The sequence below is a fragment of the Puntigrus tetrazona genome, chromosome 6, assembly GCF_018831695.1.
Source record: "Puntigrus tetrazona isolate hp1 chromosome 6, ASM1883169v1, whole genome shotgun sequence".
Classification (NCBI taxonomy): Eukaryota; Metazoa; Chordata; class Actinopteri; order Cypriniformes; family Cyprinidae; genus Puntigrus; species Puntigrus tetrazona.
The window spans coordinates 20,265,240-20,280,483 of NC_056704.1; the positions used below are offsets into that span (position 1 = coordinate 20,265,240).

Genomic DNA, 15,244 nt, shown 5'->3' on the forward strand with positions numbered 1-15,244 from the left:
TACAGGGGAAACTGGCACTGTGTGTGTCTACTCAGTGTGTCAAACATGTACACACACACACACACACACACACACACACACACACATGATGCACATAATAAGGGGCACACATAATAATACACATAGACCCTGGCATATAAATGCAGAACTACTGCACATGTGTATGTAAATATGCATATATTCTGTACATACACCCAGACTCTGAAAAATATGTAATTAAGAATGTTATAATCTAGATCACCTCTACATTAACAGATGTAGAGATGATCCTTAAGAGATGTATTGGGTAAATTGCAACCATTGCCTCAGTGTTTTACATGCAGTACATAAATAATTAGGATTATAACTGATTATAGCAATGGCTCTGTATTTTCATTAATTATTGCAAATGAATCTAGACTGTTGGTAAATAAATTTTCCCTGCACATTTATGATGGCTAAATATCTGGTCTGTGAATGCAAATGATTCAAGCAGGACAATTATCACAGTCCAATAAGCTGTTTAATCACGCCGGCAAGATTAGTGATGGAAATGAACTTACGTTTAATAAAAAATTATTTGTTTTGTTTTATTTATTTTAATAGGAAATATCTGTAGTCACTCCATCTCAGCCAGCTTTAAGGACAAAATAAAAGTATAATGAATACAGCACGTATAGGTGTCATTAATATATAGGTGTTAATGACACGTAAACATTTTCTCATGTTTTTCACCTGTATCCACCTTGTGTGCTTTTATATGTCATATTATAAAGCCAGGTCATGAATAAAAACAGTGCCTTGAATGTACCAAACAAAGCTGGTGTTGGTGGCTTTATAAGATCTGAGCCAAATGCTTCCTTTGATCAGTAAAAGGTTCGTTTTCAGAGCCAAGAGATAATTAAAAGTCATGAAACACTAATGCACGTTTGCAGTAGAAAGAAAGAAAGAAAGAAAGAAAGCTGGCCATATACTTACGCATTCATACTCACTCAGTTGTTATGCTCTTATACAATGCTACCATCTGCTGTTCGAAGCTGTTTCCTGCATGCTACTCACTAAAACATTCATTGAGTTGTTTCTTTAAATGTATACTTGTATACTATATATGTATGCTTTACTCATTTTTCTTATAAGAGAGTTAAACATTCCCTAATACTAGACTATCACTCCTGTAACTTCCATGTGCTTTCCTTTTCACACTGCGTGAGCTTCTTGAAATATAAGGTGCTGTTACTTTAATTCTCCACTAGAAGGGCTGTTGTGTTTGAAATGCCTTATGGAAGGTGTTTACGTTGAAATATCAGTTTTCAAAAGTATTCCTAGAGTTCAATTTTGCTGTTTTAACGTTAAGTCCTGAACTGCAGCTTCCTTGTCTTTCCTGTTTATATGGTCAGCTTTCTCTGCTAAAAGCTAAAGAACTACCACCCCAATGTTAATTTTATGATGAAAACATGAAAACATTGCAGTAAATGGCCCTAATTATGACATTATTTCACAGCTGTCTTGTTCTCCATCTTCTTTTCCCCACCCAATGTCTCTCACTCTTTGGCTCATTGTTTTAGATCTCTCGACGCCAGGATCCACTCAAAGCTAATTTAATTCTGGCCTCCTATCAGCTCTTTGCTCACATACAGTGCGATTTTTGCATTAAGGTAGGCAACAAATATATGTCCCAGAATGGAGCCAATGATGCAGGCAACCTTTGGCAAGAAAACCCCTTACCTACACTGGGGAGATACAAAACTAAATCATGGCCTGCACAGTTAAAGCGAAAGAGATTCAGCAGAAAGAGCTTACAAGCAAGCAATTCTGCAACACAGACAGAGACTGTCCCTTTAATATTCCTATGAAATGATAATGTGGTAGGCCTAAATGTAATTAATTATGCTTGTACTGAATATCTGAGAAGATGAAATGAATAAATTGATAATACAAAAAGAGTTTCAGAGTGCCTAATTAGAGGTGTCATAATATGCAGCCAACAATAGGGTTTTATTACGCTGCTGAAAGGAGAAAATTGCAGGTAATTTTGCAGGTTTGCTTTATCACATGTATGCAATGCTGCACTGTTCAGTGAATCAAAGCACTTGGTGTCTTTAGGCATGTCAGCTGTATAAATCTTTTATGACGTGATACACCATGATTGAGTAATGGGTGAAAACTGTTAACTTGCATTGTGCTTATAATTGACAGAATAACCATAATAGCTTCCTACTCGTCCCTGTATGTTCATCTAAATGCCCTGTGTTCAAATACTTGCGTATTTCCCAGCTTATGTCTCTCAGAATGAGGAAGGAGTTAGTGTTTCCCGGTGGATGGCAGGTCTGAAGCTCTGACAGCAGTGAGTTTTTCACTACGCCTGAAGTGCTGCTGCTCTTCACTGCATATTTAATGAATCTTTTCTGGCTTTTTCTTCTCTGCTGTTCCTGTCTAGCTTAGGTACAAGAGGGAGAAGAAAGAAAAAGACTGATTACATGCTGTTAAATAGCAGACAAACAAAATGCATGTTTCAGTGTAATTAAACTGTGATCTAAACAATGTTTTTAAACCTTTTGTCTTATATACAGCTCCACGTGGCTCTTTCAACGCCAAACCAAGCTATTCATTTATTCATTTATTGTATAAAACCAGATTATATCATATTGGTTATTAGTCTATTTAACATTATTATCAATATGATTGAAATTGCTAATTTTACAATGACTCTCTTTTGCCAAAAAATATTGGGAAGACAATATTTGGGAAGACAATACATGCAGTTTGAAAAAAGTAAATGTGATTGGTATTGACAACCAGCTTACTTAATACATGATTGTCACATACATTGAATAATCAATGTCAAATCTTTTTTTTACTCTCACTATTGCAGCGAATTTCACCTAACATTAACCATAGGGACGGTGATAACAATGTCCACAACGGCGTGGGTTTTAATTGCATTGTGTTTTTGAACTTGAATGCTGTGGTTGAAAAAGAAACCGGATCTGTATGATGCACAGTTTAGGTCTGCGAGTCAAAATAAATAACAGAACTGAATGAAACCATTATGAAATTCATAGAGGTTTGGAACTACTTGAAAGTGAGTAAATGATGACAGAATTAAATTTTTGATTGAACTATTCCTTAATGAGTTCTATAGTATTTTGTTGTGCAGCTCAGCTCGTGTTCAACCCTTACCTGTAACATTGCCAGATCAAATTTTTACCTTGCTTGCGTAAGCATGTGTGGGTGGAGCTATCAAAATAGGGCGGGACCCTTTTTAGGGAAGGGGCATGTTTGTTTTGTTGATTTCAAATATTAACGTTTGCTACCAGAAATCACTTACCCTACCTTTAACTATCTTTATAATATCTCTGCTTAAGAATCACGGATCGTCATTCTTCTTTTGCTGTAATTATGGAGATGGAAAGAGGTGAGTGCTAAGATGAGACTCACTTTAGAACGAGAGAACTTAACAGTGCAGATGTACCCTTTGGTGTCACTGCTGTTCTGCCTGGTGTTGTACCAGATCAAGGACCAGTGCATTAAAGAGCTCTATATTTAGAAATAATGGTCCTCTTAAACCTGGCTCTGTTCTAGAAAAGGGTACAGAGCGGTAAAAGACAGATGCCTGGGAGGATGCATGTAAAGCTGGTCTCATCGTATTGGTGTAGTCTTTGATGAAACATATACTTCTGAAAGATGACTGAAGCCTAAGTGAGGGGCTGTTGTGAGTTGTTCCACTTAGAGTATGTCTAATTCTGATCAATAAGACTTGAGGACTTGAATACACTGTAGGTCTGATGAATATAGATCTAAAAGTCTGCACAGACATAGCCTACATGTGGTCATGGAAACTGAATAATAGGTGCATTCATCATTGTAAATAAGTATCCTGTTTCATCAGTTTGTTTCCTGCGAACATAGAAAGAATAGAGTGGCTGAGGAGAAAAAAACAGAGACTCAAAGTGTTTTAATAATACAGAGAGCTTTTCAACCACGTCTGTAAGCACTCAGACTCAGCCTTTGCCATTGACCCACTGATATTCACACATCCATTCATTTTCCCATGACTCTGCCTTGTATTTTCACACCCTGAAAAGACAGACACACACATACAGTTTAATAATGTCACACGGTCAAGAAGAAAGACTGAGCTTTTTTAGATGTTCTTTACTCCATGACATTATGAGTTAAAGAAACCATGAAATGGCTCGACAAGTGAGATTTTCTTTCCTGTACTGATGTATTCCTGTTAAAACTGGAAGACGTATCAAAGAAAAAACGTTCAATGTTTATGATTTGCTATCGAAATGAGCAATATATGGTGAAGGGACAATATTATTTTACAGGAAATTCTATTGGACAAAAAAGTAAAAAACACCCCTATGTGCTAAATGATATCATCAATATTCAGTTTTCATGGAAGAGTTAAAAGTGGTTTGTTTAAGGGACTTTATTTGTCAATACTTGTGCATATGTTCACTGTTTAAAATCCTTCATCTGAGGGAGGTGCTGTTGGGGTGGAGGGGTGACTTGATGAATATGCAAATGGTGCTTGTTCAATTGATTGATTAGCAGAACAATGCACCTCTCCCCACACTCCCATCCCCTCAGTGTTGTTTCATTTCAGATCAGCCTAATTGCCTTACACGGAGCAAGGAAACAATGTTTATAAGGAGATGTTTGTAGAATGAACGTGTCTAGCATGTCTGAATGTAGTACACAGATGCACGCATTTTGAGAACTTGTTTATGGTTATACAGGCTATATATCAGACGTATAATAAAATATAGTTCTTCATATATAAATAATCATTTGTTTTATACTTGGAATGATGTTTCAGTAGCAACTGACTGATGGGAAAACATGGATGATCATGGCAAGAAATGTTACTACTTGTAGTCAATAGTAAATAACTTTGCTTTTTATTTCATTATATAGTGCTATTTTCATAAATGTATTACTTTATTTTTACTCTATCTATCTATCTATCTATCTATCTATCTATCTATCTATCTATCTATCTATTTATATATCTATCTATCTATCTTTTTATCTACAAATCATTATATATATTTATAAAAATCTGATGGGTCATATGCCTCCTCTGTCTGATTTGGCTTGACACTTCTGAATGTTCAGCATTATTTTATGTACAGCGAGTAAGACAGAGAGAGAGAGAGAGAGAGAGAGAGAGAGAGAGAAAAAGAAAGAAGAGGGCTGGTAAGAATCCTGAAATACAGCAATTATGGAACTGTCATGGCTAAGGTATTAAAGTCAAAGTAGACTGAGGAAAAAAGGAACAGAGCGAGGATGTGAAAATGGCAGGGTCAAGGCCAGCTCAAATCATTCTATTAATAACCCATTTTGTCTTTTTCCACAGGAGACGATATGGTAAGAATAAAATGAACTGCTTCTGCCTATACTGTGAATAAATCACTGACATATTGTTAGATTTTGATATATAATTTAAAAGCATGTAACACATGCACATAAACATCAAATACCAAAACAAGCCCTTTGACTTCATATTATTTATAGCCAGTTGTTGTACATAAGCAGGGTGTGGTCTTCAAAATGTTTAATGCATAAGACAATTAATATTGGAGTAGCATAAGCTAACTTTCTGTATAATATAAATGTTCAAAAAACAAATAAATACAAAACATCTCCAGAGATTAATTTGTTTCACGCCAAAAAACGCTGCAAGCTGATATTAGCTTTTCCATACAAGTTCCTCCAACAGAGAGATGGCGAAACATACATTGAAGCTGAAGTAAAGCAGGGCAGAGAGAAACTCAATCAATTATTGATGGTTAAGATGCAGAGAGAGTGCTGCTGCAGATAGAGCAAGGCTGGGTGGGAGGGTGATGGGGGATCTGGAGAACCATTTATGCCAACATCCACTGGAGAAAGCCCAAACAGGAAGTGATAGCATAGTAGCATTGTTCTGGAAACACCAGGGGTGGTTCCTGTGGTCTGGAACGATGAACATCTGTCCTACAGTACATGAAAGCAGACCTCAAAGAGCCTGTAAAATCTAATGATCCAATCTCCTGATTGAACCAGACATGGTCATTTGGTTTGAGAACTGTTTTCTTTTCTTTTTTTTAAGTATTACTAAAGTATTCTGAGAGTGAGTAATTATTTGTGCGGTAGGATATCCTTACATTAAATAATTGCTCTTGTTGCAAGCAGGACATATTTTCATATCAGTTAGGTTCATCGACACATTCGTGGAGTGTGATCATTCTGAAATAAACCGAACACTTAGATATATTTAGCAAATGTGTGAACATGCCGGCGTGTTTTTGGAGAGCACCGCTTTATACTGAACATCTGGTGTGATAGTCTGAACCATTGGGACTTTATATTTATAGTCCTGACTGCAAATTCTCCGGCAAGCCCTGTAGAACAAAGGGCATGTTACAGTTAAATGGTATTTTTGTTTGCCATTTTTTTTGTGAAGGACAGTTTTTTCTTTTTTTTTTCTTTAAGGGTCCAGAAGTCTTTGTCAAATGCTGACTATCATAGTGGGTGAGTAATCTTGATAAATGATCAAAATGCAGTCAGCGTGATTGGAGTACGTTTCCCCATCCATCAGGAAAATTCCCATAAGCCGCTCAATATATACAACACATAAACCAGGGACTAAGTCTTGCCACAGGGCTGTGTGTGATGACATTTATTATACATAAAGAATATAATGATTACAGTTTCAAAATCATATTTACACTAAATGATCAGAGTGATGTTTCTGTGCATTTGTTAGCAATTTATTGACAGGAAAACACAGATGAACGCAGTGAGGGATTCATATTGAGTGGTTTCAGAAACTATGTTTTTATGATTATACACTTCTCATGCTTGAAACCTTTCTGTTGTACATTACTGTGCCTGTGACATTAAAACCATGAAGACTTTTTCCTTTGGATTTAAATAATTGTTTTTTAGTTATAAAAGCAAAGCAAGGTTTGTTCATATTGAACGATTTGTTCTAAAATGTAAATTACACACACTCATATATATAAATTAAGACGTATAATTATTATTTCTTTTAGGTCTCTCTGTATAATTATTATGAAATTGTTATGTTAAACACTGTCTGTCTGCACTATAGCTTTGCTTTTGATTTGCACAGTGGGCGAATAATCTTGATAAATGATCAAAATGCAGTCAACACGACTGGAGTACATTTCCCCTATCCATCAGGAATATTCACATAAGCCTTTGGATATATGGCTATATGACTGTACATAGTCAAGTATTAATTCTTGCTGCAGGGCTGTGTGTGATGATAAAATTTGTCACAGTCACAAGATGGAAAGAATGTAAGCCAATAATGTTAAAAATTTAGCGCTGTCAAAAACTAACTGAAATATGTATTTGTTTTTGAAGGCAACAGATCTTAAATCTTTTACCGTGAGTGTTGTTTAACATGTCATAGTTGAGAAAGAGCAGGTCTCACATAAGGGTGGGGCTCATCATAAATCACACTATCCTTTTATCAGCTGCCACCATAAATTATCTGATTTTCTTTCTTTGTGTCTGCTGTTTATTGATTTTTTCCCTCGTGGATACAATTGGAAACACCTTATGTTGTGATTTTGTTGCTCTGTGACTTGCTGTTCCTTCAGAAATGCCCCCAAAACGACCTGAAGACATGTTGCTTTAAGTAGGAAAAAACTACAAACAAAACCCCTACCACCAATGTGCTCTTGAGTCAGACACTTAACCCCAGGTTGCTCCAGAGGGACTGTTGCCATAGTAAGGGAAGTCGCACTGGATAGAAAAGCTTCTGCTAAATGGCAAAGCTTGTGAGGACTGTATGTCTCTCTAATGTGTAAAACGTAAAAGATGTAGATTTTCTGTATTTTATATCTTCTATATTTCCAAACAGTACATGTCTACTTAATAAATAATAATTATTATATTATAATCAATATTATAATCAATAAACCTTTTTCTTATTTGATTTGGCTTTCTGACCTTTAAAATAACCTTCACTTGTGTAACATATTCAGGTTGAATTAGCCACACACACACACACACACACACACACACATACATACACACACACACATACAGGTATATATACAGTATATATATATATATATATATATATATATATATATATATATATATATATATATATATATATACAGTATATATATATATATATATATATATATATATATATATACAGTATATATATATATATATATATATATATATATATATATATATATATATATATATACACAGTATATATATATATATATATATATATATATATATATATATATATATATATATATATATATATATATATATATATATATATATGCTGTGTGATTACTGTCATTTTATGCTATTAATACTAGTTCATAAATGGTTTATGTTTTCTGCACAGTGTGAAATATTGTTTGATGTTCTATGTAAAACAGATTGGAGTATGTTTTACAATAATTTAATTCATAGTTAATGGCAGATTATTTTTAATTATTTGTAAAATTTACTAGCAATTTCAGATTAAAAGTAGTTTCTTCCCATTTATTTCAATGTGACATCTTAAAAAATATATAGGCAATTTTATGTCTATATTATAATTTATGATTTACTGTATTAAAGTAAAGTAATGAAGTAAATGTATTTTGTATTATTATTATTATTATTATTATTATTATTATTATTATTATTATTATTATTATTATTATTATTATTATTTTATAGTATTGAATATGAAGCTTTAAAACATGGACACATTTAAAGTTAATTCAAAGTGTTTAGAGAACATAGAAAAACTTTTTGATTACCATTTCAAATGTTCTTCTTATTAATATTTTTTTATATTTGTTGGCTGCTGCAAATATACATGTGCTACTTATGACTGGTTTTGTGGTCCAGGGTTTTTGTTGTGAACCATTTTTTCCCCCAGTGTTTTTTTCACTGTGTTTTTAATAAAGCATGGCCCACTTTACCTAAAATTAAATTTGTCTGGAGTACATGACCTCAAAATGTTTATATATTATATATGAACTGATTTAAGTTTTATAGCTGGACTATAACAAAAAAAAATAAATAAAATAAAATAAATAAATAAATAAATAATATATATATATATATATATATATATATATATATATATATATATATATATATATATATATATATATATATATATATATATATATTACACATTTCACAAAAAGTGTCCCACTTCACCTGAATTGACCCTGCAAAATATACTTTGGCTAGTATAACTAGTTACTCCAAAATACTGCTACTAATAACAGAAATAGTTCACAACTGTGATGACTTGTGAAAATACGGTTGAAAATAAAGCATACATCTGATGTGAAATATGGTGACATAATAAGGCAAGTCCATGTCCTGTGAGTAAAGCCCAGAGGTCAAATGAAATAACAGCACATTCTCGGTGTCAACTGCCCTCACCATTTTTGCGACCGAAATGACCCGCTCTCTCATCCAGCACCGCGGACAGCGCCTGCGTCTCACGCGAGACTCAGCAGGAAGTGGCCATCATTCGCTCTTTTCATTGCGCGCGCCCCTCCCATCCCCGTTCCTCCCAAGTCCCTCGCAATGACTGGCGAACGGAGGCACAGCACGGAACACGTATGCAGCAGCAGCAGCAGCATCTTTGCACTGGCCGTGTGAAGAGATTGCAGTGTCTGCTTCCGCGCCCGAAGTGTTTCAGGAGGTTAAAAATTCACCGCCAGTCGACCAGCCCTCTGAATGTCGAACGCTACGTCAACAAACTGATAGGTTTCCACGCCGTAAACATCCCATCGTGCGTTTAATTCGCTTGTACGGTTAGGCGAGCGCCGTCCGAGAGCAAAAATGTTGGATCCATCCTCCAGCGAAGAGGAATCGGACGGGATAGTGGAGGAGGAAAGCCGAGAGGTGATGGCTCCACAGTCCGGATCCTCTCGCATCTCGCCCAGCAGGACCAGCGAGAGCTCCGATAGGCTCCAGCCCGCCAGCCGAGGCTCCAGCGCGCGACCATCCAGCCCGAGCCCGTCGGCCGCCAGCGAGCAGGAAAAGGAGGACGTGGAGAAACTGCATCGGGAAGAAGAGGAACGAAAGAAGAAGCTGCAACTCTATGTCTTTGTGATGCGATGCGTCGCCTATCCCTTCAACGCCAAGCAGCCGACTGATATGGCAAGGCGACAGCTGAAGGTAAGAGCGCGAGGTGTCCGGATCTCACCTTGAGAAAAACGTTATGCATCATAACGCACCTTTTATGTCATGCAATTGCCAGTAAACAATGCACTGAAACCCCGTGCGTACGTCAGGTGATATTACTCTTAAAGTGAGGGAGCATTTCTAAAATCACCTTATCCTGCACGGGACACTTATAAAATCTCAGCCTTCATTTTCAGGCTGCTTTTAAGCTCGAGAGCTCCTGTCGCGAGACCCCAAACCCGAAGGAATTCGTGCATGCTCGGTCAAAATCGGCCGCACGAGACGAGCTCTAATTATAGATATTCTTCAAGAGTCTGATGGACCAAAATAAAGCGGTGTCATTGCCGTAGTACGGTCATGTGACTCGTTCGCATTGAAAGTCAGTGGTTGTGTGCAGTCTTGCGGCCATAGGATATTCAGTTCCATTTGCGCCATCTCTCGCGCCGCTCATTCATCTTCCAAGGTGACTTTTGGTGTAACAGATGCGAACGCGGGACGCACCGTTCACAAGGTCGAAAAAGCGCAACGAACGTATTTGTCAACTGTTTATGGAAATACTTCATCTTATTTTATCGTAGTAAAAACGTCAAATACTATTAAGTAAAAATGACTTCATCGTAGTTCACCATATTTTGGGTTCGTCGGGTTCATTATGCTTTTTTTTTTTTACTCAAAAGCCTGTGCATAAACAAGTCTAAGTTAAATGCAACAAATCGAACTGGGCTACCTTGAAAGTTTTATGTGCATACAATTAACTTAAGACTGGAAGAAACAAAAGAAACCTGTCATAGCCATCCTACCATAAAAATGTTTCCTTGTTCAGAGAGGTATCTTTCAGAGGTCCCATCCAATTTCCCTCAGTTATTGATCCAAGCTGATCCCTGACTATTTACAACATGCTCTGAAACCACAGTTAACAACTAGAGTTACTGCTATAGTAAGTGACGAAAGGAAAAACATCTGTTCTTTTGTCCATTCTTATTCTGATAATTGCATTTGTTATCGCATGCTTTGCAAATGAACAAGAAAAAGCTAAAAGCTTTGGAAAATCAAAGCAAATATGGTATGACCTGACTAGTCTTATTTTCACAGTATGAGAAAAGAGAAAAAAAAAGTCTAGCGAAAATGGGACATATAGCATATATGATGTGTTAAATAAAAAAGCCACGTAGCAGCGTATAGTCCAATATTTGGTTATGCAACATGGCTTAGTCAGATGTGAGCACAATAGATCTCATTGAAAAACTGAATGCATTTATCCCCCAGTATTGTTATTCAATGCTAGGCAGCCTCACGTGAGGTCAAACAGACCATTATACATGTAAATGCTTTGATCAATAACATTGCATTGAGTACCTGCTGTTTGTCATTACAAGAAGTCAAAGCTCTGATCTTTACAATGTGTGCTGGTTCAGATGAGTGAGTCAGGGATGGTGGAATTTGGGTCATTACAACGGATCTAAGAGTTGAGTCACTGTTAAGGTCTTTTAGGTTCAAAAGAGTCATTGCAGTCAATCATTTTAGTGACTCAGAATCAGTCCTGTGAATCATCGACAAGATCTATCAAGAGCATATTCATATTTATAATTTAGTTTATGTTAACTGAATTTAAGTTGGCAGTAGCAACGTTGAGAGTTATAGTGAATGGTAAAAGATTGATTTGTAAGACGCTTTATAAAAAGGCCCCTCGACTACAGAGATTCATGCATCATGTTGTGCTATAGTCCTTTTAAGATGAACTTTCCCCAATATAATTCATACAGTAAATTCAATACAGGATTCAATTTCTGCTATATGACAGCATGACAATGACCCCACATATATAACCATTAATGCTTATTTTATACAAAATAATATACTAAAGTTGAAAACAATAATTAGAAATAGCCTAATCAAAATCACTCAAAAGTTTTCTGGAGTGTTAGGTGAAAAATATCATTTAATAAAAACTTAAGAAGTTAATTTTGGGATATCAGTAAGATTCATTAAATGTTTTTTTGTGCTACTTTATTTGCAGAAAGCTTGACTACTAGTTTTATGGGTACTTATTCAGTTAATGTGAGTCAGTGGAGCTCAGGGGATTGAAGGTAATGGCTGTAGCATATGTCTCATTAAGTAATCACAGTTTTTCTATCATGAAGAAAATCAAATCTCCTCCATGCGTTATTTCTAATGGGTATGAATTAGCTTTCGGTCCCTGCTGTATGACTTTAAAAGCAAGGACATATGTCCTTTATCAGGTTCTCATACAAATGTTAACTATAACGTTATCCAAACATTATGCAAGGTACTTCTGAATGTTTTTAAAGGCTAATAATAATATTGTATTAATATGATGCATTCTGTCTCACCAGAATTCCATGTTTTTCTTTTTAAATTTGCTGTCAGTTTTACATCTGTTTCTACTCCTAGGCATCACTGAGGGTACCTACTGGCTAATAACCAAACTTATTCAATTTTTGTTTATTCAGAAAATACCTTAAAGCATCCAAGTATGCAGTGTTTACAGCAGCAAGCAATCAATTCATGAATAAGATTTAAATCTTCGCTTTTCTAAAAAGCTTCCTTCCTAGCTTGGACGATAAGTTTGGTGCATTTAAAGGTGCATATCGTGGCTCATCTTTTCAGCAGATTGCTCGTTGTTGAGCCTTCCAATGCTGCCTTCCAATTCATTATAAAATTCAATAATGTTGAATGACAGCCTTGTTGTTTCTATGAATTGCATTTCATTTTCTTTCCTAGTTTAAGTCCAGGAGGTCACTTGTACTGTGTGTGTTTTGCCTTAGACTAATTTGTATGCTGTCAGCAGTGTCTCCTGTACTCACCCTGTATGTGCTCTCATGAGCCTCTGGTCTGGGCCGGCAGCCCTTGCTTGAACCCCAGATGATACAAGCACACGATAGAGATCTCTCAGCAGTTTTGTTCACGGGCCTTGGGGGAGGATAGAATTTCAATTATCTGTATCCTTCCCGTGTTTGATTTCATCACTGATAGATGGTAGATGTCCCTCCATTTCAGCAGATAAGGTGGTCTCGTAACAAGGGCATATCAGAGTCCCTTACACACTCCAGACCCTCTAGCTTTATGATGCACCTATAAACTGAATGGATCAGTACATACTTCCCTGTGTGTACATCATGCTGAGAGATCACACCTCCTAGAATAATACCGGCAGTGACAGCTTTCAAGGACTCACTGTCTTTTACTTAGCTGGCTAAGCAAACCTTTGTGTCATTTCAGCTGAACTTATCTGCAGATGAGATTTCTGTTTGTGTCCTTTTCTCCTTTATTTATTTGTGATCTTTCTTTTCTTCTGTGTTTTATTTAATTGCCTGGTTTTCGGGTCATAAGTACCTGTTCCCATGGGACCTGCTTTCTACTTACAGGTACTACATATATAAATGTGCAGGAAAATCCTATAGTAAATGGATATATTCTAAACACACAACAGTTAGTTCTGGTCTTTATATAGCGTATATTATCAGCAGCTGCAATTTTCATTGTTACACCAATACAACAGCGTTTGTTTTTATGAGTCATTTGAATCGTTCATTCAAATAATCCTTTAAAACATGCCGATTTATTTAGGATCCAACCAATAAGAGTGAGTCATGCAGCTGTTCCCTCAATAAGTTATTTCAACAAAACCGATTCATTCAGAAAAAAAAACAAGCATCTCTATCTTGCTCGGAGACTCACAATGGTATTCTGATGTAGTTTTGCTCATTATTCTTTTCAATGGTGAACCAAAAATAGACTGAATAACTGTCTGGATTGTGTGTTTTCACGGTGTGGTGCTGGTAATAAAAGCACAGAGATGAGAAATCACAATAAATAGTCTTTTAATAATCTACAGAAAGGTAATCCAACAAGTGGGGTAACACACACACACACACACACACACACACACACACACACAGACATAGACTAGGTGTAGATTGACAAGATTGGACAAAATGCAACAAAGCGGTCTTGGGTAGTGACATGTCTAAAATATGAGTTGAAATAAAATATTAATGCTTCTGAATCTTGCTTATTGAACTGATATAAAGCACAAAGCAATAAAGTTGCACACATATATATATATATATATATATATATATATATATGCATTGAAATATTGTAAATATTATTATTATTTTTTACTAGCCCTACATTTATTTAGGACAAACCTTCCATGCAGAGATAAGGATATGCACATCAGTATTGAGGTTGCACATCTGCATTGTTGTTAGCTTGCGTGTTATATCATATGTTGACAGTTTTAGCTTGACTATTGTTTGTGTTGCACAGTCACACCTTGTAAAGGCTGCTGACCTTGTGAAAAATGGCACAAAGGGACTGCAGTGTTACACTGTCACTCACAGCTAGGCCTTTTATCTGTGTACAAGCCTTTAGTGGATGCGTATTTGAAATCTAAAACCCATGCTGCTTTGATACACAATATGAGGAAATATTCTGTATGTGCATAACGTAAATGCGCGGATTGTATCACGCACAAAGGGTTATGAATGAATGAGATGGAAATATACTTGTAACAGCCCGGTTGATAAGTAAAGGATTTGACTCAATCACTGATGTTGTGTTGCCTTCCTTTTGTGTTTTTATTGTCACAACACCGTAAGAGCTAAAGTAGAAAAATAAACAATATAGAATCTACAATGAATTCACATTCATATAAATGAAACAAAGTAATTACTCAAAACTTTACTATTAATACTAACAATTAACTTAAACTACGTAAAGCTGCTCAAATTTAATAAAGCAAACACATAAAACACAATACGACATGTAATTTACGTATATATTAGTGAAATGCTCTACCTTGTTCTCCCTTTCAACCAGGTGTTAAAATATCAAAGTTAAAATAAAACAAAACGATGCTAATTTCCTTTTCCTTTTTAAAGTGTCCTTAATTATTTATGTTAACTTTGTTCCGTCTCCGTTTCTGTACGCGTGCTCTCCTTCTCTGCGATCTCCGCGGTCTCTGTTTCCGTGTTTCAGCGGGCGCAGCGCCTTTTTCGGCAAGCCGTCTTTCAAAATAAAAGTCTCCATCGGATAAATAACTTAAAGA

General features: G+C 35.9%; 1 protein-coding gene across 1 annotated transcript in view; it reads left to right on the top strand.

Moving 5' to 3' along the window:
• The first annotated feature begins 9,203 nt into the window (after nt 1–9,203).
• Nucleotides 9,204–15,244, top strand: part of LOC122347263 (calcium-dependent secretion activator 1-like) — a 74,028-nt gene continuing 67,987 nt past the window's right edge. The window contains 1 exon segment of the mRNA XM_043242448.1: nt 9,204–10,164. Within this exon segment, the coding sequence (XP_043098383.1) occupies nt 9,826–10,164 (339 nt within the window). The 5' untranslated portion in view covers nt 9,204–9,825.